Source organism: Ornithorhynchus anatinus, chromosome 1, assembly GCF_004115215.2.
Source record: "Ornithorhynchus anatinus isolate Pmale09 chromosome 1, mOrnAna1.pri.v4, whole genome shotgun sequence".
Classification (NCBI taxonomy): Eukaryota; Metazoa; Chordata; class Mammalia; order Monotremata; family Ornithorhynchidae; genus Ornithorhynchus; species Ornithorhynchus anatinus.
The window spans coordinates 60,479,595-60,505,239 of NC_041728.1; the positions used below are offsets into that span (position 1 = coordinate 60,479,595).

At 47.1% G+C, this 25,645-nt stretch overlaps 1 protein-coding gene across 2 annotated transcripts in view; it reads left to right on the top strand.

Moving 5' to 3' along the window:
* WDR25 (WD repeat domain 25) overlaps positions 1 to 23,585 on the top strand; it is a 137,793-nt gene extending 114,208 nt beyond the window's left edge. For both annotated transcript variants that reach the window (XM_029064230.2, XM_029064229.2), the window contains exons 5-7: positions 12,711 to 12,881; positions 17,587 to 17,727; positions 22,574 to 23,585. In XM_029064230.2, coding sequence (XP_028920063.1) covers positions 12,711 to 12,881; positions 17,587 to 17,727; positions 22,574 to 22,795 — 534 coding nt within the window. In that variant the 3' untranslated portion in view covers positions 22,796 to 23,585. The remainder of the gene's footprint in view (positions 1 to 12,710; positions 12,882 to 17,586; positions 17,728 to 22,573) is intronic.
* The last annotated feature ends 2,060 nt before the right edge of the window (positions 23,586 to 25,645 follow it).

Genomic DNA, 25,645 nt, shown 5'->3' on the forward strand with positions numbered 1-25,645 from the left:
TTTGTGGTACAATTTAAGCCTGTATTCTGCAGCCAGATCAATAGTCAAGTAGGCTACCCTGAAGACTCGTGGCTCAGTGGAAAGAGCACGGGCTGTGGAGTCAGGGCTCATGAGTTTGAATCCCAGCTCTGCCACTTGTCGGCTGTGTGACTGTGGGCAAGTCACTTAACTTCTCTGTGCCTCAGTTCCCTCATCTGTAAAATGGGGATTAAGACTGTGAGCCCCACGTGGGACAACCTGATTCCCCTATGTCTACCCCAGCGCTTAGAACAGTGCTCGGCACATAGTAAACGCTTAACAAATACCAACATTATTATTATTATTAAGACTTCGTAGCCATGCTTCTTTCCCACTTTCTGGACTCAGAATCAATCAGTCAGCCCCACAGCACTTATGTATGTAACTGTAATTTATTTATATTCATTTCTGTCTCCCCATCTAGAGGGTAAACTGATTTTTGGCAGGAATTAGTATGTTATATTGTAATAATAATAATAATGATGATGATGGTATTTGTTAAGGACTTACTATGTGCCAAGCACTGTTCTAAGCATTGGGATAAAAGGAAGGTAATCAGGTTGTCCCACATATGGCTCGCAGTCTTAATCCCCATTTTACAGATGAGGTGACTGAAGCCCAGAAATGTTTAAGTGACTTGCCCAAGGTCACACAGCAGACAGGTGGCAGAGCCAGGATTAGAACCCATGACCTTCTGACTCCCAGGCTCCTGCTCTATCCACTATGCCATGCTGCTTCACTCTTCCCTACTGTACTCTCTCAAGGACTTAGTACAGTGCTCTGCACACAGTAAGTGCTCAAATATGACCGACTAATGAACGTTTACTGTGTTCAGAGCACTGAATTTAGCACTTTGGAGAGTGCAGTACCACAGTTAGACACCTTTTCTCCCTGCAAGGAGTTTACTGTCAGAGAATTCCTCAACCATGCCCAAGGATTGTAGATGTTGGTTTTCAAGTGTGGGCTTTTGGAGACTAGAAACACTTTTAGGATGGGGCAAAGTACCAGGGATTTAATTTTATTTGGCCCCAGCATTTCAATACCCATAATGACACTTGGTTAGCTGATGCCAGGAATGAAACACGGAGATGGTTGCTCTTTTGCAGAGCCTGAGATATTGTAGTTTTGCTCCTGGAGGTTGGTTCAAAAAAGTGTTTACTGCTAAATACCATATACAGAAGGGTCACTTTTACAGCATCTGTTTTATTAAAATGCTCCATTTTTAAGCTTCATTAGAGAGAACTAGTGAATTTATCTTGTGAAAATCCGGTGTCTTTGTTTCCTTGGAAACAGTTAAGCAGGCATCCTTTATAATGGGAGGTACCTAGTTTAGAAGTGTGCCGTGGGAAGAGCTTTGGTGTATTCATTCTTGATACTAGGGAAGGTTGAAGAAGGCAGCAGGCATCCAGAGAGATGATTGCATGTTCCTCCGGTTTCTATAGGAGCAGGCTGAGCCTCCATAAGGTAATGCAAGGTTTTAGATCTTCTCTAGACTGTAAACTCGATGTAGGCAGGGAATATGTCTATCAACTCTGTTGCATTATTATCATTTCCAAAACAGAACTCCTCATCTTTCCACCCAAATCCTGTCCTCCTACTGACCTTGCTAACACTGTAGTTAACATCACCATTCTCGCTGTCTCATAAACCCATAACCTTGACATTATCCTCGACTCATATATTCAATCCATTCAACCCATATATTCAATCTGTCACCAAATCCCGTTAGCTGTACCTTTACAACATCCCTAAAATCACCCTTTCCTCTCCATTCAAACGGCTACAACATTGATGACTATTGCATCTACCTCCTTGCTGACTTCCCTGCCTCTTGTCTCTCTTCCCACTCCACTCCAAACTTCACTCTGCTGCTCGGATCATTTTTCTACAAGACCCTTCAGCCCCTGTTTCCCCACTCCTCAAGAACCTCCAGTGGTTGCACATCCACCTCCGCATCAAACAGAAACTCCGTACCATCAGTTTTAAGGCACTCAATCTGATTTCCCACTACAACCCAGCTTGCACACTTCGCTCCTCTTATGCCAACCTACTCACTGTACCTCGATATTGTCTAGCTCACTGCAGACACCCCCTCCCTCCACCCACACCTCCCTCTGGTGTGTAACTCCCTCCCCTTTCATATACAGAGAAAAGGAGCAGCAGCCATGGGCGGCTCCTCTCTGCGGGGCTTTTGGTGGTTTCAGAAATGGAGCTCATCGTCATCGCACACATGGCACAGAGCAGGTCGATGCAGCTACGGGTTGGTTTAGCATTTTCCTTTGCTGGACAGAGCAGAGGGTCAGCTGGAATCAACTGGCAGGAGGGGTGGGATCCACTGGACACAACCTATTTTGGTTTTTCTTCTCCCCTCCATTCTCCTTATTGTATTTGAATCTCCTGACATGATTTCTTTCATTGTTATTTTTGTTTTGGTTAGGTTTTTTTTGGTTTGTTCCAATGGCATTTCATTCAGTAGTATTTATTGAGCACTTACTAATGTGCAGAGCACTGTACTAAGCGCTTGGAATGTACAATTTGTTAACTGCTTGCTATGTGCCAGGCACTGTACTAAGCGCTAGGGTAGATACAGATTGGTCAGGTTGGACACAGTTCCTGTCCCACATAGGGCTCACAGTCTTAATCCCGATGTTACAAATGAGGGAACTGAGGAGTGAAGAGACTTGCCCAAGGTCACACAGCGGACAAGTGGCAGGGTCAGGATTAGAACCCAGATCCTTCTGACTTCCAAGGTGGTGTGCTACACACTAGGCGACTGCTTCTGGAGCAGTCTGTGTACAGCTCTGAGCCATCTGGAATACCCAAAAGTGTTCAGACACATAAGAAGAGGCACAGTGCCATCAGACAAGGCATAACTTTTGAGGCCTTTTGCCTTTCGACAGTTGGAGTAACAGGCAATGCATCTCTTTGGAAAGTAGTTCATTTTAAGTTTTTTTCAGTCTCTTCAATATCCAGAGCAATAAGGCTCAGGAAACTCACCAAAGCACACCCACCCTAACAGACCTCAAAACTTCTGGGTGCTGCCACACAGTTACTTACCCACGGGTTGACTTTTTATGGTATTTGTTAAATGCTTACTATGTGCCATGTTATGTATTAAGCGCTGAGGTAGATACAAGCTAATCAAGTTGGACCCAGTTCCTGTTCATAGTCCAAATCCCCATTTTACAGCTGAGGTAACTGAGGCACAGAGAAGTGAAGTGACTTGCCTGAGGTCACACAGCAGACAGGTGGCAGAGGAGGGATTAGAACCCAGGTCCTTCTGACTCCCAGGTCTGTGCTTTTTTCCACTAGGCCAAGCTGCTTCTCTCGGGGAAGACAGTGTACACGCTGTGGGAATTTGATGTCCTTGACACTGCCATCTGTTCAAGTAGTGAAAATTGCCCATCTGTCACAGGGCAGAACCAGGTGCAGGGAAACTTGTGAGTTCCTCTGAAGGGGAGGATTGGAAATGGATTCCCATTTAGAAGTACGTTTATTGAGAATTATAAGACATAGGATCCCCCAAGGCAATCCATCCAAAAGCAAAGCTGTTCCTTTGCTAATAAGAAGCAAGTACATTAGCAGACTTGGGCCCAACTTCTAACATCAGGTGGAACTGGGGAGGAGGCACCCCATTCCTCCTACTTCTCCAGGGCTACCTTTCCAATCATCCTGGGGTTACCCTTGCATTGGCTACCTTTCAAATCACCCTTTGGCCAGGGCTACATTTCAAATCACCCTGGGGTCCGGATCCTTTTTGAGAATACTCCCTTCCCCTCATTCCAGCGAGGAGGTCTGACCGGTCACTCCACACCACACAGCATCCAGCAGAATGGGCATTCCCAACTGGGTAGAGGCAACTCGCCATGTCAGTGTGACAGCTCCAACTGACTATAAAGGAATATGTGGGGACCCTGCCCCAGTTATACCCTGCTATTTCCCCATCATCTTCCCTTCTTTGGCCATATGTGGTGAGAGGGGATCGATCTCATGACAAGACCCATTGGAATTTACACATTCATTCATTCATTCATCCATTCAAACGTATTTATTGTTTGTTCATTCAGTCGTATTTATTGAGCACTTACTTGTGCAGAGCACTGTACTAAGTGCTTGGAATGTACAATTAGGCAAGAAATAGAGACAATCCCTTCCCAACAATGGGTTCACGGTCTAAAAAGGGGAGACAGACAAAACAAAACAAGTAGTCAGGCATCAATACCATCAAGATAAATAGAATCATTGATATATACACATCATTAATAAAATAAAGAGATTAATAAATAATATTTACAAATATACACACGTGCTGTGGAGAGGGGAAGGGGGTAGAGCAGACGGAAGGAGTAGGAGAAATGGGGAGGGGAGGAGGAGCGGGGGAAAGGGAGAGCTCAGTCTGGGAAGGCCTCCTGGAGGAGGTGAGCTCTCAGTAGGGCTTTGAAGAGGGGAAGAGAGTTAGTTTGGAGGATGTGAGGAGAGAGGGAATTCCAGGTCAGTGGTAGGACATGGGCCAGGGGTTGATGGCGGGACAGGCGAGAACAAGGCACCGTGAGGAGGTTAGTGGCAGAGGATCGGAGTGTATGGGGTGGGCTGTAGAAGGAGAGAAGGGAGGTGAGGTAGAGGGAGGGGGTCAGGTTATGGTGACCTCTGAAGACAAGAGTGAGGAGTTCTTGTTTCATGTGAAGGTTGATAGGCAACCACTGGAGGTTTTTAAGGAGGGGAGTGATATGACCAGAATGTTTCTATAGAAAGATAATCCGGGCAGCGGAATGAAGTATAGACTGGAGCAGGGAGAGACAGGAGGATGGGAGATCAGAGAGGAGACTGATGCAATAATCTAGTCGGGACATTATGAGAGCTCGTACCATCATGGTAGCAGTTTGGATGGAGAGGATAGGGCGGATCTTGGCGGTTGTGAAGGTGAGACTGGAAGGTTTTGGTGATGGATTGGATGTGTGGGGTGAATGAGAGCAGAGTCAAGGATGACACCAAGGTTGCGGGCCTGGGAGACGGGGAGGATGGTAGTGCCGTCCACACTGATGGGGAAGTCAGGGGGAGGACAGGGTTCGGGAGGGAAGATAAGGAGCTCAGTCTTGGACATGTTCGCGGGGCTCTCTGGAGTCAATGGCACTGGGAGGCACTAGGCTGGGGATGGGGCAAGGGGAAGGGGATGTGTGTTTAGCCCACTGCTTCCTATATCACTCATCACCAGCCCCTCTGGCATTAGCAAGCTAAGCTTGCTAGCCTGGCCATGGTCCCACCAGTCGGAAGGTGCTAAGTTTGCTATAGCCTGGCCAAGGTCTGACCAGTCACACCATCCATCCTTTAAGGAATAAATAATTTCATTTTTGGGTTCCTGTGGAGGTCTAAAGGGGAGGAAGATTGTGCCTTTAAATGTAGATTGGGAGTTTTTAGGGGGGACAGATTTATAAGCCCATAAGCCTGGAGATGTAATGTTATTTATTTCTTAGCCACTCTCTTTAAAGGGCCCAGGTGGGCCCATTTCCCTCAGTTTGTCAGGCTTCAGGGAAAACAGACCAAGTGGAGTTTTCTTATCTGAAAGTGGACCTTCTCTGGAATTTTGGGCAGCACAAGCTGACCCGAAGCTTTCCAGAACCCAATTCTAGCTCCTTGTCCCGTCTGGGTGATGGTACCCATCTGGTATATTTGGAAAGGGATGAACAAAACCCTACAAACTTGCATATCTGTGGGCGTGCATAGATTCTATCTGCTGGGAGATGCTCTGAGCCATTTGAATTCTTTCCAATGTTTTGCACGCAGCTTTATCAAGTAGAACATTTTTTATTACTTTTAAAACCAGTAGTACAGTACTTTTTATGGCATTTGTTAAGCGCTTACTATATGCCAGGCGCTGTTCTAAGCTTTGGGGTAGATACAAGACAATCAGGTTGGACACAGTCCATGTCTCACATGGGACTCAGTCTTATTCCCCATTTTATAGATGATGTAACTGAAGCACAGAGAAGTTAAGTACAAGGTCACACAGCAGACAAGAGACAGAGCTGGGATTAAAAGCTCGGACCTTCTGACTCCCGGGCCTGTACTCTATCCACTAGGCCAAACTGCTTCCCCTCTTGAAAATGATGCAGTTTTCAGTATATGCAAGGGAGTAGAGAGGGAGGGGGAGAAGGGAGGAAAGACTGTGGGAGAAGAGGCTTTCAGGACAGGAGGGTTGTACTGCTCAGCTCTAATGAAAAGACCAGGGACTGAGCACTAGGAAACTGGTGTTTTGTCCCAACCGGGCCTGTTGGCCTGCTGAGGGCCTCAGGTAAATCACTCTACCTTTCAGGGCTTCAGTTTCTTCATCTATAAAATGGGGGAGAATGACCCCTGCCTATTTAGAGTGCAATGGAGTGTCATGAGGTTGAAGTGCGAAATGCTATGGGGGACAAAGAAAGAGCACCTTTCCAATTGAAAACTGCGGCGATATTATCCATGTGCCCGGCTGTGGGTGAAATGACCTGTGTGTGATTGACAGTTCCATGGTGGTGGCCGTCCATAAAGACCTTCCTTTGTCATTTTTGCTAGGTTTGCTGTTTGCAGAGCTGCCCATTCTTTTCAAAAATGTCTCCGGGAATCATGACCTCTACCTAATGTCTATACTTGAGGAAAACTGGCTGTCTCCCAGTTGCCACCTGGGAATCCGTTGTTATGTCATGCACTTGTTCAAGAGTCTGCAGCCTTTTCATGCAGAAGAACCGAACAAAAGGAAATCTTTGAGCAGTTGGTGTGCAAAGAGCCAATCATACAAATTGAACAGAAAAGAGTGGGGGGGAAGAAAGGAGGAAAGAAAAGAGGGCGAGAGAGACAGACATACAGGCAAACACACAATCTGGGAGAGAGAAGCACTCTGGGAGAGAGACCTAAAGAGACACTCCAGCAGAGAGACTGTGAGAGAGATTTGGGGAGAGACAGAAGAGCAAGTGAGTGGGCACACACATTTCTTGGTTAAAGCCTGGCATAGTAAGTGCTTAACAAATGCCATTCTAATTATTATTGTCATTATTATTATTATTAAGTGGAAGCAACAGGCATAAACAACCCATCCAAGGAGTTTGGGCAGACATAATAGCAGAGTAATGGCATGCAAGCTGAATGGTGCCGTGGGGTTGAGAGAGGTTTTTTTAATGTAGGAGGCACATGAGCATGTTGGAAAACAGAGAGGAAGGAACCGTTGGAGTATGAACATTTGAAAATGGGGGTCAGGGAAGAAAGAGGGCAGGGCACAAGTGTTTTTATAAGGAGTGATGAGATGAGGGTCAGAGGCATAGGCATGGGGGTAGATCTCCAGAGCTGGTGGGCGATCTCCTCTTGAAAGGTGGCCAGAAAGGATGAGAGAATGAATTGCAGGGGCGGGGAGAGGGGCAAGAGGAAGTAGGAGAGGGGGGTGGCAGATTGTTGGAAATTCACGCCTGATGGTTTTTAATTTTGTCCAAGTAGTTGATCAAGTCTTCAGTGATGGGATGGGAGAGGCAAGGGTGTTGGGGGCTTGAGGAGGGAGTTAAAAGTCAGGAATAGTTAGTGTGGGCGGTGGCCATTGGAGTCAGTAAGTAACATTGCTGGGTAGAGGAGATGGCAGAGGTGTAGCCGGAGAGCTGGATGAGGTTAGCCCAGTGTCTGGATTCCCTTCAGCGGCACTCTGCAGTATGAACACATGAGCTGAAGAAGTAAATACTTGGAGGAGGATTGGGACCGTTGATTGGTGATACCGGGTTCACGGAATCAGTCAGTCAGTTGTATTTATTGAGCACTTACTGTGTGCAGAGCACTGTACTAAGCACTTGGAAGAGCACCATATAAGATGATCACCATATAACACTAAATGGACACATTCTCCGCCCACAGTGAGCCAGTGTAGAGTTATGGGTATGGGTTTGGGCACCAAGAGTGATGGTCGGGTAGAAAGTTCAAGGGGGTATGATGAGCTGGGGTAATTGGAGAGGGTCATGAGACAAATGGGCTTCTCTGTGGGGAAAGGACAGTTTTGCAGCGAAGAAACATGGGGTTTTGAGGGAGAGAAAGGTAGTAGAGAATGGGATTTCAAAGTTGATGAGGTTAGATATTTGTACCAGTGACTAGAGATGATGAGATCCAGCGTGTGTCCAAGTTGGTGAGCGGGTGAGGGGGAGTGGAGAAGAATATCAGCAGAGTTGGAGAGAGAAGACGTGGGCGGTGGGAAGGGCAGGAGTATGGTCCACATGGATCCCCAAGTCCCCAAGGATCAGCGCAGGGACCTGGTAGAGAAGGTGAGAAAAGCATCAAGATAGGTCAGAAAATGGCAGGCGGGGCCTGTGGGATGGTAGCTGGTGGTGACTATTAATTGGAGGGGATGGTGGAGGAGGATGACACTTACTTCAAAGGTAGAAAAGGTGGAGGGGGTGGGCTGGTGCGACAGCAGCATTGTGGGTCAGGAAGCAAGGAAGCCACCCAACTCCTCTGTCTTTCCCAGAATGGGGAGTGGGAGAAAGTGCCAGGGAAAGAGTGAGACAAGTTTCAGTGAGGGTGAGGAGGAGCGGTGACTGGGTCAGGAGCAGATCAAGGATGAGGGGGAGATTGCCAGTGCTGGAGCGGCAGTCCAATGGGCTACGGTAGGCTGGGGATGTGGGAGCGATGGGAGATGAGGGTGGTGTTGAATGGACGTGAACTGTTGGGGTATGATGCTGGGGAAGGGTGGCGTGGGTTGGTGAAGGGGGAAAAAAGTCTGGCATGGGGCGACTGGGGGACAGGATGAGCAGCATAGCATAGTAGACAGCATGGGCCTATGAGTCAGAAAGTCATGGGTTCTAATCTCAGCTCTGACACTTTTCTGCTGTGTGGCCTTAGGCAAGTCAATCCACTTCTCTGTGTTTGTTACCTTAATTGAAAATGGGCGAGACAGTGACTGTCTTCAACCCAATTTGCTCTTATCCTCCCCAGCGCTTAGTACAATGCCTGGCACTTAACAAATACCACAATTATTATTTTAATTTTCTATTACCTTAAGACCCTAGGTTTCAGCTCAGTCCAGAGTGGAGGGACCGTGACATCTGGCCACTGGTCCTTTCTGATGGTTGTGAAGTTTCACTTCTTGTGGCAGTGACTGGGCAGAGGAGGGTCTCCTGGAACAGCTTCAGCCTGGGCCACTGGTGGAAGAAGGACAAGGAAAGGGGCACAAGCCTCAGGGAACTGACCAAAGATCACATTCCTGACCCAGCTTGGGTTGGGTTTTCTACACAGAAGCTTATGACAATTGATTCCCACCCGATTAGCCAAGCTGGGCCCACTCACCCCCACCCTGCCTGCTCCCTCAGTTCCGAGTTTCTGTTTCCTCGGCCTCCGCCACTCAGTCTCATCCACTCTCTGTCAGGACCCTCTGGACACGTTTGCCGTAAGCACCAGAGTGTGGCCAAGGCTCTTATTGTCAGGAAGGTTTTTAATAGCCAAATTAAATTAACCAATGGAACGGGTTATGTAATAGCTGGTTGTCAGGCGCCACTGTCAGACGTTTTTATCTCGAGAGAACAAAGCAAATGAACCCTTTGGCCCTCTGCCTGGTTTGGAGTTTGTCTCCCATGGATCTACTGTGAAACAAGGAATTGCTTTTTTTTATTCCCATGGACCTTTTGATCCTAATTAGTGGCAGTTTCAGCCCCGGAAGGAGGTCTTGTGTTCGCCTCTCAGGTATCATTGGAGGGTCATAGAATAATATGGCGTGAAGGGACTTCCATCTGTGCTCCCTCTCCTGGCACTCTACAGCAAGATAGTCACCTCCATTGCTCTTAAAGAAGCCAGCAGTTCCACATCCTTTCATTCAATCATCATATTTATTGAGCACTTACCGCACTGTACTGAGTGCTTGGGAGAAAACATTATAACAACATATATGAAATACATAATATAACATCTTTGCCCAGAAACCCATCCCAGCCAGCTAACATCTGCTCCAGTCAGGAAGGTCTTGCATTATTATAGTTTTTGTTATGGTGTCTGTTGAGCACTTGCTATGGGTCAAGCACTGTTCTAAGCACTGTGCTAGAACGGGAAGTTAGGTTGGACACAGTCCCTGTCTGGCATGGGGCTCACAGTGTAGGTGGGAGAGAATAGGATTTAATCCCCATTATAATAATAATGATGGTATTGTTAAGCGCTTACTATGTGCCAAGCACCGTTTTAAGTGCTGGGTTGAGGAAACTGAGATTGCAAGAAGTGAAATGACTTGCCTGTGTTTACAGAGCAGACAAGTGGCAGAGCTGGGATTCAAACCCAGGTCCTCTGACTTGCAGGTCCATACTCTTTCCACTATGCCATGCTTTGTTTTTGCATAATCCCATTCCTATTCAGGCCAGGACTCATCAGAGTCTAGGCTTCTCCTGGTGGAATGGGGCTTACGGTGAGGGAGTCAGAAAGTCATAGGTTCTAATCCTGGCTCTGCCACTTGTCTGCTGTGTGACCTTGGGAAAATCACTTCACTTCTGTGTGCCTCAGTTCCCTCATCTGTAAAATGGGGATTGAGACTGTGAGCCCCATGGGGGACAGGTTTTTAAACCTTTGAGCCTCCTTTGTCACTGTGCTGGAACCTTTCTACAAATTTATGAAGGTAAGTAACCCCAAACCCTGCCCACACCTAGCTTCAGTAAAGGCTCGGGGAGTGGGGGTGGGAGTGAATGGAGGGGAGGGAGGTGGTTTTTCAGGGAGGAACCGGCAAGCCCAGTGAGAAGGTGGGATTTTCCGAGACAAGGAGTGAAGGGGACATCTGTAGTGGTAGGCCTCTAGTCAGTTCAGGAGTGTGGTCTCAAGAAGATTGTGGTCTGGCATATGGAGATTGTGGTCTGGCATATGGCCTGTTCAGTCAGGAAACAGCATTCATTCATTTATTTAATCATATTTATTGAGTGCTTAATAATAATAATAGTAATGGTATTTGTTAAGCACTTACTATGTGCCAAGCATTATTCTAAGTGCTGTGGTAGATATAAGGTAATCAGGTTATCCCACGTGGGGTCTCACAGTCTTAATCTTACTGTGTGTGAAGCAATGTACTAAGCGCTTGGGAGAAAAACAGGTTGAGTGGATTTTTTTTAAGCTTGAGTGAATTTTATAGTCCCATTCAAGGCAGTCCTCTAGATTGTAAACTCGGTGTGGGCAGGGAACATGTCTACCAATTCTTTTAATAATAATTAAGGCATTTGTTCTATTGGACTCTCCCAAGCACTTAGTACAGTGCTCTGCACACAGTAAGCGCTTAGTAAATATCATTGATTGATTGAGGACAGTGTCCCCATGCTTTACTTCTGGTTCTGACCTGGTTCTGGTGTGTAAGGAAATGAGAGGTACAGCCAGTAGGCATCCAGTACAGTGAAAGATTTGCCATCTAGCACAGGTCAGCCAGCACTGTGGAGCGGTCCCATACAGAGGCAGTCTGGCCCTACTGAGTTTGTAATAATTGTGGGATTTGTTAATCACTTTACTATGTGCCAAGCACTGCGGTACATACAATATCATCAGATCTCACATGGGGTTCTCAGTCTCAGTAGGAAGGAGACCAGGCATTGAATCCCCATTTTTAGATGAAGGAACTGAGGCAGAATAAGTCAAGTGACCTGCCCATGGTCACACAGCAGATAAACGGTGGAGTAAGGAATGTATACTATGTGGGTTAATAATAATAATTGTGGCATTTGTTAAGCACTTACTATATGCCAGGCACTATATTAAGCGCTGGGGTGGATCAGATTGGACCCAGGGCCTGTCCTACATGGGGCTCACAGTCTCATTTTCCATTTTACAGATGAGGTAACTGAGGCACAGAGAAGTGAAGTAACTTAACCAAGGTCACACAGCTGACAAGTGGTGGGATTGGGATTAGAACCCATGACTTTCTCACTCCCAGGCCTGGGCTCTAGCTACTGCACCACTCTGCTGTTGTCTGTTCCTTGGCTGCAAACTGAAGGTACTCCAGTTGGCTGTCTTGCTGAGGTGATTAGGAAGCAGCTCTTTTCCCCCACGAACAACTTCAGGAGGGAGGGTGCCTCTGCCCTGATCAGCAAACAGTCTATCTGGAACACTGACAATCTGGACAGGGTTCAGTGAAATTTGGCTCCTTGCAGACTGTTTTAGGGCTTCCGGAGGGATTCCATTCAAATGCTCTGAATGACACTGCAGAGTCCCCCACTAGACAGCCCTAGCTGGCTGTTAGATGACTGGCTCCTCCCTTTCCCTGACTGTGTGGGATAACCAAATATTTTACGAAAAATATTGTCTGTGGTGGTTGATGATCTCCACATTTGTTCCCAGGTTTTCCTAGTGGGTATTTGCTTTCCTGCTTAACCTATAAATTTTGTGTAATTTATGCTCCAAATTACAGAAATGTACACTTTATTACCAGGGCAGTAGGGAATAAAAGTGTACTTTCCTACTGTTTTTTTTATTTTTAAGTGAAAAGTGGTAGATGGTATTAATGTAATTTATGCAATTTATAATACATCTGCACCTCCTTTTTAAACAGCACCATGCTAGCCACCTTTAAAATCCCCCCAAAACCAGGAATGCAGTAGATGGAATTTCATTTGGACAAGGGTGGTGGCTCCCATCCAGAAGCAGACTATCTTCAGTGTCAGGAGACCTGTCGTGTCTAACCGTCCCGCTCGCGTTTAAGGTACATATCGTTCACGCCGAGTTCTCTCGTCTGGTAGGTGGTCAGAGTCTACAAAGCAGCCGCCCAGCAAACCCTGGACATCCTCTTCCTCCGGGATGGGAATGAGTTTCTGAGCAGCACGGATTCGGTGAGCCGGGACTCAGCCGACCGCACCATCATTGCGTGGGATTTCTGCAGTGCAGCCAAAATCTCCAATCAGATTTATCACGTAAGATGACCACTCTTCCATCTCCCGTTGGAATATGTGTATGTTAAAGATGTGAGACATTTTTGTTTTCCTAAGCACTCCTTCTGGAATGTAGTAATGGTGGTATTTGTTAAGCACTGTGCTTAAAGCACTGTGGCGAGTGCTGGGGTAGATTCAGGAAAATCACATTCATTCAATTGTATTTATTGAGCACTTAGTGTGTATAGAGCGCTTGGGAGAGTACAATACAACAGTAAACAGACACATTCCTTGCCCACCATGAGTTTACAGCTTACAGAGGTGGGGAGACAGACATCAGTACAAATTAATAAATTACACATATGTATATAAGTGCTGTGGGGTTGGGAGGGAGGAAGAGCAAAGGGAGCAAGTCTGGGTGACACAGAAGGAAGTGGGAGGTGAGGAAAGTAGGGGGCTTAGTCTGGAAAGGCTTATGGAGATGTGCCTTCAATAGGCTTTCAAGTGGGGTAGAGTGGTTGTCGGATTAGAGAAGGGAGGAAGTTCCAGGCAGGACATGGGCTAGGGGTCGGTGGTGAGATAGGCGAGATTGAGGTACAGTGAGAAGGTTAGCACTAGAGGACCGAAGGGTGCGGGCTGGGTTGTAGCACAGGACAAGGTGGTGGAGTCCTTTAAAGCCAATGGTGAGGAGTTTTTGTTTGATGTAGAGGTGGATGGGCACCCACTACAGTTTTTTGTGGAGGTGGGTGACAGGTTGTGAACGTTTTTGTAGAAAAATGATCTGAGCAGCAAAGTGAAGTATAGACAGGAGGCTGGAAGGTCAGCAAGGAGGCTGATGCAATAATCCAGGTGGGATAGGATGACTGATCGTATTAATGTGACAGCAGTTTGGATGGAGAGGAGAGGGTGGATTTTAGCTATGTTGTGAAGGTGGGACCAACAGGATTAAGTGACGGATTGAATATGTGGGTTGAATGAGAGAGAGGAGTCAAGGATAACACCAAGGATCCGGGCTTGAGAGACAGGAATGATGATGGTGCCATCTACAGTAATGGGAAAGTCAAAGGGAGGACAGGTTTTGGGTGGGAAGATAAGGAACTCTGTTTTGGACATGTTAAGCTTGAGGTGATGGCTGAACATCCAGGTAGAGATGTCTTGAAGGCAGGAGGAAATGTGAGACTGGAGAGCAGGAGAGAGATCAGGTCAGGAGATGTAGATTTGTGTGTCATCTGCATAGAGGTAGTAGTTGAAGCCATGGGAGCAAATGAGTTCTCCAAGGGAGTGGGAGAAGATAGAAGACTTGATGGGGACCCAGAACTGAACTCTGAGGGACGCCCCCTCAGGGGGTAGAAGGCAGAAGAGGAGCCTGCGAAGGAGACAGAGAACGAACATTGAATGCAGATGCTGAATGCAGTCCCTGTGGATTCTAATCCCAGCTCCTTGTCAACTGTGTGACCTTGGACAAGTCCCTTAATTTCCCTGCACATCAGTTACCTTATCTGGAAAACAGGGATTAAAATTTTGAGCCCTATGTGAGACAGGGACTGTCCCCAACCCAATTATCTTGTATGTATCCCAGCATGTAATACAGTGCCTGAGACATAGTAAGTGCTTCCCAAACACCACAGTTATTATTATTATTATTGTTGTTGTTATGTGGGGCTCGAGTCTTAATAGGAAAGATTAACTCCCTGTTTTACAGATGAGGAAGCTGAGGTTCAGAGATGTTAAGTGACTTTCCCAAGGTGACACAGCAGGCAAGTTTCAGACCTGGAATTGGAATCTAGGTGCTCTGTCTCTGACGCTCATGCTTTTTCCAGCTTTAATCCCAGAGCTCTAAAACCAGCTCTGTCACACTGCTTCTCAGCTGCTTGCTCTGGTCCAAGCACTCTAATAAACACAGGAAGAGATACCAAATAATCAGTTCACACCCAGCCCCTGTCACATCTGAGGCTCAGAGCCTAAGAGGGAGAGTAGGAATTTGATCCCCATTTAACAGATGGAGAAAATGTAGGCACCGCAAGGTTACTTACCCATGCATAGGCACAAAGCAGGCAATTGGTGGGTCCGGGATTACTCAATCACTCAACAGTGGTATCTATTTAAAGAACCAGCAGGGATTGGAGGCTATATAGAGACTGTAGTCTGGTAGCTTCCTATAGGCAGGGGTTGCTTCTACCAACTCCGTTCTAGTGTACTTTCCCAACCATTAGTACAGTGCTCTGCAGATGGTAAGAACTCAATAAAATACCACTGATTGACTTAGAGAGGAGTCAAGGATCATGCCAAAGTTTTGGGCCTAAGAGATGGGGAGGATGGTGGTGCTGTCAGTGATGATGGGAAAGGTAGGAGGAGAGGATTTGATGAGTTCAATTTTGGACACGTTGAGTTTGAGGTGCTGGCAGGACAGCCATGAAGAGATGGAAGATTGAAAAGAGGGAAGGAGTTTGGGATTAATGAGATAGATTTAGAAATCAGAGAAGCAGTGTGGCTTAGGGGATAGAGCATGGGTTTAGGAGTCAGAAGGACCTGGGCGCTAATCCCAGCTCTGCCACTTGTCTGCTGTGTGGCCATGGGAAAGTCACTTCATTTACCTGTGCCTTAGTTACCTCATTTGTAAAATTGAAACAGGGACCATATCCAACCTGGCACATAGTAAGCACTTAAATACCACAATTATTATTTTTATCATTATTATATACATAGAGGTGGTAGTTGAAGCCATGAAAGGAGATGAGCTTTTTTGCATCGTCTTTGTCTTTGAATCTGGCCCCTTTAATTGATATTCACCCCACCCTCAGCCCCCCTCCTCCAAGCACATATGTCCATATTCGGAATGTATTTTAATGTCTGTCTCCCCATCTAGACTACAAGCTCCTTGTGGGCAGGGAACGTTTCTGCCAACTCTGTCGTATTATGCTCTCCCAGTGCTTCGTACAGTGCTCTGCCCACAGTAAGTGTTCAATAAATATCATTGATTGGGTTGGACCCAGCATGTCAATCAGTCAAATTTGTTGAGCACTAAGTGCTTAGGAAAGCGCAATACATTGGAGTTGGTAGAAATGATCTCTGCCCACAAGGAGCTTAGTTTAGCCTGCTCTAAGTTGTTATAACTTTTACAACACAGAAAAATCCAATCAGCTTTTTTTTTTATGGCGCTACACCAAAGCAGGCTATGTGTTTAGGGTTTTTCAGATGGGACCCTTAAAAGAGCCTACCCTGAACCATGATGCTTTTCTGTGCTGGGATCCCAAGGTTTAGAGATGGGAGCAGCCTGGTGGAAATGCAGAGACCGAAATAGGCTTCTTTTCTCCCTTTCCACTCCTCAGTGTGGCCTAGTGGAAAGAACACAGGCCTGGGAGTACAGCGTTAAGTCATAAGTACAGTCTTAAGCATTAAGTACAGTGTTCTGCACCCAGTAAGCCCTCAATAAATACCACTGAGGGACTGATCCACAAGCAGGCGTACCGTCTTAGATCGCTCCCTTTAAGATGTAAAGAAGAGAAGCAGCATGGCCTAGTGGATAGAGCCTGGGTCTGGAAGCAGAAGGACCTTAGTTCTAATCCCAGCTCTGCCACTTGTCTGTTCTTTGACCTTGGGCAAGTCACTTTGCTTCCCTGTGCCTCAGTTACCTCATCTGTAAAATTGGGGTTAAGACTGTGAGTCCTAGGTGGTCACGGTCTGTGTCCAGCCTCATTAACTTTATCCATTCCAGTGGTTAGTACAGTGCCTGGAACATATAGTATATGTGCCACATATACTAAGTGCTTAACAAATGCCATAAAAAAGTAGTTTGCGAGTTTTCCCTCAGATTCCCTCTTTAAGGCACAATGTGTAAGACTTATAACCTCTAATAATGCTCCTTCTGGTAAAAGTGATAGCTTTGCATGGGCAGGGACTGTGACACTGTTTTGTACTTCCCAAGCATTTAGTACAGTGCACTTGCACCAAGTGGGCACTCGATAAACACAAATATTTACTGCTATTTTAGCTTAATTGGAAAGTGTCTTCAAAGAGTAGATCTTCTGTGGAGAAATAGAAAAGGTTTGGGTTCTTTAGGACAGACTGTTCAGTCCAGAGAGATGAAAGTTGAGAGGAGACCTGATGATTACAATAACAATGTTAATGCTTAAGGACTTACTATACACCAAACACTGTACTAAGTGCTAGGAAGAAACAAGATAATCAAGTTAGATACAGCCCTGTCCTACATAAGTTTCAGAGTTTAAGGGGGAGGGAGGGCAGGTATTTCATTCCCATTTTACAGGTGAGAATATACCTGGGGCCCAGAGAAGTTAAGGACTTGCCCAAGGTCAAACAGCAAGCAGGCAGCAGAGCTGGGATTAGAACCCAAGTCCTCTCAACTCCCTCTGTGGTATTTGAGGGCTTAGTGCTTACTGGGGGTGCAGAACACTGTACTTAATGCTTAAGACTGTACTTAAGACTTAACGCTGTACTCCCAGGCCTGTATTCTTTCCACTAGGTCACACTGAGGAGTGAAAAGGGAGAAGAGAAACCTGTTTTGGCAATAGTCCCACTGGAAAAAGTCATCCCCTGGCCCTTCCCCTATCTGTAGAAATCTAGACCCCTGCCTGGTCTTTTCTAAGATGTTGCTCATTCAGTGGTTTATATTGGTGTATGAAGTTACCACTGGAAGTCTGAAATGTTCATACACACCAGAGCTTCTTTAGCATGGCCTGACAAAACAATGTAATTCCCCCTTTTTGTACCCTAAATTATGTTTTAGGAGAGGTTTACCTGCCCGAGTCTCACTCTGCACCCAAAGGAGGCATTCTTTATCGCTCAGACAAACGGGAATTATATGGCATTGTTTTCAACTCAGAGACCGTACCGCATCAACAAAAAGAAACGCTATGAAGGCCACAAGGTATTGTTTTCCTCATGCGCCATCTGGCGAAAAGGTTTCAGATGGATTTCACTTTGTCCTTCTTCCACTCTCCTCCCTTTCTTATCATCATCATCATATTTAAGTGCTCACTTTGTGTCAAGCACTGTACTAAGTGCTGGGGTTGATACAAGATAATCAAGTCAGACCCTATCCCACATGGGGCTCATTCACAATCTAAGCAGGAGAGAGGACAGGTATTGAGCCCCCATTTTACAGATGAGGAAACTGAAGCAAGAGAAGTGAAATAGCTTACTCAAAGTCACAGAGCAGACAAATGGCAGAGCCAGAATTAGAACCCAGGTCCTCTGACTCCTAAGTCCACTAGGGCACCATGACTTGTTGCACACTCAAGTCTCCTCCATACTAGAAAAGCCCTCTTTCGACCCCAGGCCCCCCTCCAGCTATCGCCCCATCTCCCTGCTCTCTGTCCTTTCCAATCTCTTAAAATGGGCTGAACACCCAAGCACCTTTCCCCCAACTCTTTTTGACCTGCTTTAATCAGGGGGTCCATTGGACCCCTTCTTTCTGCCTGAACTGCACTAAAGTGACCTCCTTCTAGCTACATCCAAAGGGCTTTACTCTGTCCTAATCCTTTAGGTCTTTGGCCACCTTTGACACTGCAGCTCACTTTCTCCTCTCTGAGACCCTGTCAGTCCTCAGTTTGGTAGACAAGGCCCTGTTGTTAACCCGATTTTCTTTCCACCTCTCTCACTTCTCCTTCTCAGTCTAATTCACTCTCTCCTCTTCCTCCTCACAGCCCCTGATTTCAAGCTCTGTTCTGGGTCCCTTATTCTCCTTGCTGCCGCCACCCCCCCGACTTTGAAGGGGAGCTCATCTACTCACGTGGCTTCAGCTACCCCCTCTACTTCTCCAGGCCTGACCTTTCACCCCCACTTTCCCCACCTTTGAAGACTTATTAAAATCCTTCCCCAATTAAGCCCTCATTTCATGTACTCCCTCTCCCTTCAATTTATACTCTTTGGGCACTTACTCTACACCCACTCCCTTGGGGAGCACCTCCTTCCCCAGAGCTCCAATTACTAGCTCTCTGCAGATAACCCCCCAAAATGTATTTCTCTAGCCGTGGCGGCTTTCTTTTTCTGCAGTCTCACATTACCTCTAGGTCATCTTTAAGGGGATGTCCTGACAACCCCTCAAGCTCAACATGTCCCAGACTGAACCTCTCATCTTATTTCTTTTTACATATTTATTCACATTAATGTCTATCTCCCCGTCTAGACCGTAAGCTCGGTTTGGGCAGAGAACATATCTGCTGATTCTGTTGTATTGTCCTCTCCCAAGCGCTTGATACAGTGTTCTGCACATAGCAAGTGATCAAAAGATACAGTTGATTGATTACTCTCCCAATCAACTTAGTGTAATGCTCAGCATATAGCAAGCACTCAGGAAATACAGTTGATTCATTTGAACTCCCATTGCGCTGAGCCAAAAACCTGTCATATCCTGACTTGACTACAGACATTTTCTCCTCTCACCAGTCCATATTTCATTCTGCTACCCTGATTATTTTTCTAAAACATTGTTTTGTGCACATCTCCCCATTCCTCAAACTCATTTTTCTCATCAAGCAGAAATTCCTGACCACCGGCTTTAAGACACGTAGCAGGCTCTCTCCACTCTATTTATTCTTGCTCCTCATACGCTTTGATCCTCTCAAGCCAACCTACTCACTGTGCCTCCTTCTCATCACGCTGGCTATTGACCTCTAGCTTACATTCTCTCCCCTGCCTGGAACTTCCTTCCCCATCTTCAAAACCCTGGTAAAATCTCATCTTCTCCAGGAGGTGTACCCTGACTACTCTCTCATCTCCTAACCCTCTTTCCTCCCCTTCAATACCACCACCCTCCCCCCGCCCCCCCCCCCCCCCCCAGCACTTGAGTACATATACTTAAACTCTGTTGCTTCTGTTTCCCCTGCTAGACTGCAAGCTACTTAAGGGCAGGCATCATGTCTGCTAATTTTATTGGACTCTCCCAAGAGGTAGGTACAGTGCTCTGCACAGAGCAAATGTTCAACTAACACAAGTAATGGAACTCAGTAGGCAAAGCCAGCATCCTCCTGTCCCAGATGCGTCCAACCTTGATGTCATCCACAACTCTTCACTACCTACAGTCTACTGCCAAATCCTGCCAATTCACTCATTCATTCATTTATTCAATCGGAACTATAATAATTATGGTACTTGCTAAGTGCCTACTATGGGCCCAGCACTGTTCTAAGCTCTGGGGTAGAGACAAGGTAATCAGGATGGACACAGTCCCTGTCCCTCTTGAAGCTCAGTCTTAATCCCCATTTTACAGATGAGGACACTGAGGCCCAGAGAAACTAAATGACTTGCTCAAGGTCACACTGCAGACAAGTGATGGAGCCAGGATTAGGACCCAGGTCCTTCTAGCTCCCAGGCCTGTGCTCTATCTACTAAGTCATGCTGCTTCTCTATCATATTTATTGAGCACTTACTATGTGCAAAGCACTGTACTAAGCTCTTGGGAGAGTACAGTATAACAATAAATTGACACATTCCATGCCCACAACAAGCTAACAGTCTACAGAGGGAGACAGATATTAATATAAGCCAGTTCTCCCTCCACAACATCTCCTGGATCTGTCCCTATCTCACCACCAATGCTGCACCCATTTTGGTACAGGCTGTGGTCTTGCCATGACTAGACTCCATCATTGGCCTCCTCACTGGCCTCTTCCCCCTCCAAACTACGCTCCATGCTGCTACTTGGCTCATGCTCAACTCACTTCTCTTGTCTCCTCAAAACCCTCCACTGGCTCCCCTGGCCTCAAACTAAAACTCCTCTCTATCAGCTTCAAGGCTCTCCACCATCCAGCTCTCACTTAGTCTATCTGCCCTCTTTTCTGATCCCTTGATCTTGCAACATGGGACTGAAGCGGAGAGATTCAGCTTTGGTGGTAAGATCGGGCTGTCGTGGCATTGTCTCGGGGGAGACCTGGCAGGACAGAGCCATAAAGATGCAGCCCCTTATTCCTGCCTGCCAACCCGCTGTCTTCACACCTCCCAAACCAATCTTCTAGACATACTTCTCTCATGACTCTCTTAGACTTCTCTTGACTTCTCTTAGAGAAGCAGCGTGGCTCAGTGGAAAGAGCACGGGCTTTGGAGTCAGAGGTCACGGGTTCAAATCCCAGCTCAGCCACTTGTCAGCTGTGTGACTATGGGCAAGTCACTTAACTTCTCGGTGCCTCAGTTACCTCATCTGTAAAATGGGGATTAAGACTGTGAGCCCCACATGGGACAACCTGATTCCCCTGTGTCTACCCCAGTGCTTAGAACAGTGCTCGGCACATAGTAAGCGCTTAACAAATACCAACATTATTATTATTATTATGACTCACGTGAAAAGAAGTGTGGCCTAGTAGAAAGAATACAGACCTGGGGGCCAAAGACCTGAGTTCTAATCCCAGCTCTGTCGCTTGCCTGCTGGGTGACCTTGGGTCAGTCACTTACCTTTGCCCCTCAGTTTCCTCATCTGTAAAGTGGAGATATAATACCGGTTCTGCCTCTTTTTAGACTGAGAGCCCTATATGAAATGGGGACTGCGTCTAACCTGATTATTTTGTATCTACCCCAATGCTTAGTACAGGGCTTAGCACATATTAAATACTTAAATACCATTATTATAATTATTACTACTACTGCCCTTGAACTCCTTCACCCTCCCACCCCTGAGTCCAAAAGACCACAGCTCTCTCCATCTTCAGAAGCATCCTAAAATACAAAGTCCTCCATCAAACCTTCCCTGATTAACTCCAAAATCCCAGATTACATCAATCCACCAGCCACCTCTCGCATTTACCGACTTAACCGTGCCCTCCCTCAGCACTTAGGCACAGTCATTCATTTCCTTTGATTACCCTATTTGTAAACACCTTTAAGTCTCTCGTCCCCACTAGAACAGAAGCTCCTTGTGCACAGGGAACTTATCTCAGGCCCAGGCTTTGGTTGTACTTTGCCAAGCCCTTAGAACAGAAGCCAGAGAAGCAGCATGACCTAGTGGAAAGAGCACGGGCCTGGGAATCAAATGACCTGGGTTCTAATCCCAGCTCCATCTTCTGTCTGCTGGGTGACCTTGGGCAAATCACTTAACTTCCCTTGGGCTCATCTGTAAAGTAAGAATTAAGACTGTGAGCCCATGTGGTACATGGACCATGTCCAACCTGACTAGTTTATATCTAGCCAAGTGCTTAGTACAGTGCCTGGCACATAATATGTGATTAGCAAATACCACAATTATTAAATACCATGAAAAAAATAAAAGTGTATTGCAGCCTGTGGGGACTCCATAAAAATCATTACTATTGCTCTTACTACTACCTTGTTGAATGGCGGGGCTGTTGGTGTCCTCGGCCCCGCAGGCTTCATTACCCCTCCAGGCCTGCAGACGCTTCTGTTTCATCTCCCAGTTGATAGGAAGCTTCTCGGTTTGAGATTAGCTTGGGGAAAGGAGAGACAAAAATGGATTCCATCTGCTGCGTGACCTTGGTCAAGTCATTTCGCTTCCTCTGTGCCTCAGTCACCTCATCTGTAAAATGAGATTGAGACTGAGAGCCCCCCGTGGGACAGGGACTGCACCCAATCCAATTTATTTGTATCTACCCCAGCGCTCAGTACAATGCCTGGCACTCAGTAAGCACTTAATACCACAATTATTATTATAAAGTTGCTTTTAAGGGTGTTTTCAGAAGACTCCACTTCATGCACAGTACTTGCATGGTAGTTTACCTTCCCTCCCTCCCCTCCACTCTCTCTCCATTTCTTTGCCAACGTTCCAGGTGGAAGGCTATGCAGTAGGCTGCGAATGTTCTCCCGACGGCACGTTGCTCGTGACAGGAAGCTCCGACGGCACCGTGTTCTTCTACCACTATCACAGCTCCAAGCTCCTCGGCACGCTGCCTGGCCACCGCCAAGCCTGTGTTGGTGCTACTTTCCACCCGGCTCTCCCCTCCGTCCTTGCCACGTGTGCCTGGGATGGAGACATTCAGCTCTGGCAGTAAGGCTGAAGTGTCGCGGGGTTGTCCGGAGCAGCAAAGTCCTCCTAGGAAAGAGCCATGAAGATGCAGAGTAATGTGGGGAGGCAGAAGGAACATGCTGGCGGGAGGCGGATGGAGTGGCCGCTTTGGGGTGATGTTCAGTGAAAGGCAATAGCCCAGGTGTCCCCATACCCCCCCAAAAAAACCCAACAAACTGCCATGGTATACGCCCACTTATGTCGTTGTAATACCCTGTCCATGCAGCGAGGCAGGGAACATTTTCTGGGCAGCACCAGGCAGTTCTGCTGGGCCCTGGGAGGCATGAGAGTGCTTGAGTCAACTCTTTCCTCTTCCCCTACCCCCCTGCACCAATTGTTGGACTGAGGCTTTGCAGGGAGGGGGCTCCTAGTGCCTTGGTCCCAGAACATCCCCGCAGGGGCCTACCGGGCCAGAGCCGCACCCAACTGTTCCCCTGACTGCACCTCAGTGCCCACTCAGCAGAGGTCTGGGGAGCCTGCGGGTCCTTCTCCAGCCTTCCCTCCTGTCCCACCATACCATGTTCCCCATGCCTGCTCCATGCCAGGGGCCAGAACTGGGCTCAGGCTCCCCTGCTCCAGCCCACCAAGGAAACCCCAAAACACAAAATAATATTTGAGGTAGGAAGGGGTTGGTCAGGGGAGGGGTTTACACAAACCCCAAAACTCTTTGTTCCCCTCTCGGGCCACACTACCACTCCCACCCCCCAAACCCAACCCCACTGGACAGTCCAAACCCGAACTTCGTTGTGCCTAAATAAAATTTTTTTTAAAGCAAATGCTGTGATAGTGACATTTTAATTTCAGGGACAGGCAAAGGGAAGGGTGACTAAAAAAGGGAACAAATATGGCTGCCACAAATTTGCAATGTTAGAGGACAGGTGAAGATTCTGCACATGTGACAACCATCTTCGGAAGCCCTCACTTAGGGTGCCCCTAAATGGTGACCCTCCTGTATGTCAGGAGTCGCACACCACCCTGTTTCATGCCACCCTGAAGCAATGGCTTACCTGGCTTGCTGTCCAAAGCTAGCCACAGGTGGGTGATGAGGAAGTGATCCCGGAGAAGCAGCATTGGTGGATAGAGCCCAGGTGTGGGAGTCAGAAGGTCCTGGGTTCTAATCGCAGCTCCAGCACTTGTCTGTTGTGTGACCTTGAGCAATTCACTTGACTTTGCTGTACCTCAGTTACCTCATCTGTAAAATGGCAGTTAAGACTGTATGCCTCACATGGGATGTGGACTGTGTCCAACCTGATTACCTTGTATTTATCCCTGCATTTGGAACATTGCCTGGCACGTAATAAGTGCTTAACAAATACCATAAAAAATATGGAACTTAGAGAGAGGTGCAGTTATGAACTATGGGCCAAAGCAGGCTAGCAGCAGATGAGAGACAATCCACACACTGAATCACCTTTTAGGGATAATCAAGAACTGATAGAACAGCTAAATGGTTAGATAACACTTTACAAGTAGATGACACTTCAAGTTATTTCCAGAAGGGAAAATAAAAGGAAGGCCAAGAAACTGAAAAGACCGAGGCACACCCATTTTTAGCAGTAGCAGAATTACTTTCTTAACTTTGAAGAGAATAGACTGAGTCATAAAGTGAAGCAGCTTGGACTAGTAGAAAGAGCACAGGCTTGGGAGTCAGAGGATTTAGGTTCTAATCCCAGCTCCATCATTTACTGCTCTGTGACCCTAAGCAAGTCACTAACTACTCTGTCCCTCATCTGCAAAAAGAAGATTCAATACCTGTTCTTCTTCTACTTAGAATGTGAGCCCTATGTGGGATCTGATTAACATATCTACCCCTGCTCTTAAAACAGTGTTTGTTTAGTACAGCACTTATCAAATAGTAAGTGCTTAAGAAATACCATTATTATTGTTATTGTAAAGGATGCAGGATGACCGAACCCACCTTAGCCAAACTGGGTTCAGATGAATTAATAACTGTGGTATATTAAGTGCTTACTCTGTGTCAGGCACTGTACTAAACTCTGATGGTACAGGTGCCCTGGCCCCACTCTGTCCTCTTCTATTGATCCTGGACTCTTGGAGGAGGTGGGATGGGCATCTCCCCATTAAGGTCCTCTGCTGCCCAGGCCACCTTCCAGAGAGGCGGAAGGAGAAGGATCTTTCCCCATTGAACTCGGGTATATCTCCTCCCTTAGATCTTATCACGGACTCTTCTCCAGCTTCCCCTCGGAGTACCCTACCCATCCCTCACTGTTCTGTTTCCCTGCCCACGCCTCGCCAACCTGGGCTGGGGCTGATACAGGACACTGCTGCCTTGGTCTTTTTGTTTTACCTGGGCAGTCTCCAGTCCGGGCACCAACCCCATCCTGCCATCTTCCCTGTGTCTGGCAGGGGTTGGTCCCCAAGTCCCCAGGGAGCTTGGACTGAAGTCTCCCCAGCAGGCTCATCTCCTCCATGCCAGTCCCCGCGTCTCTCTGGGCTGACCCTCTGCAGTGGCAGCCAAACAGGGTGGAGAAACATGTACTTCTTCAGCCAAGAGACTGACTGTGGACAGGCTCCAGAAAGACACATGTGCCGAGGGAAAACCCCTGCGAGGAAATATGGTCTCTGGGCCGACCGAGGCAAAAGCTACTGTCACCGCCGCCTCTCGGTCCTGGCGAGGCAGTTATATTCATGGGCAAGGAAGCCCGGCCTCCACTTACCGACTGGCAACATGTCCACAGGCAGAGCCGCCCTTAGGGATATGTCGGCTCCACGGAGAAGCAGCGGGACCTGAGGCCTGTAAGCATACGTTTTCCTCTCACGTTCCTCAGGGAACAGGTTTTGCATCATGAACCTAGGAGGTGTAAGCCCTCGGCCC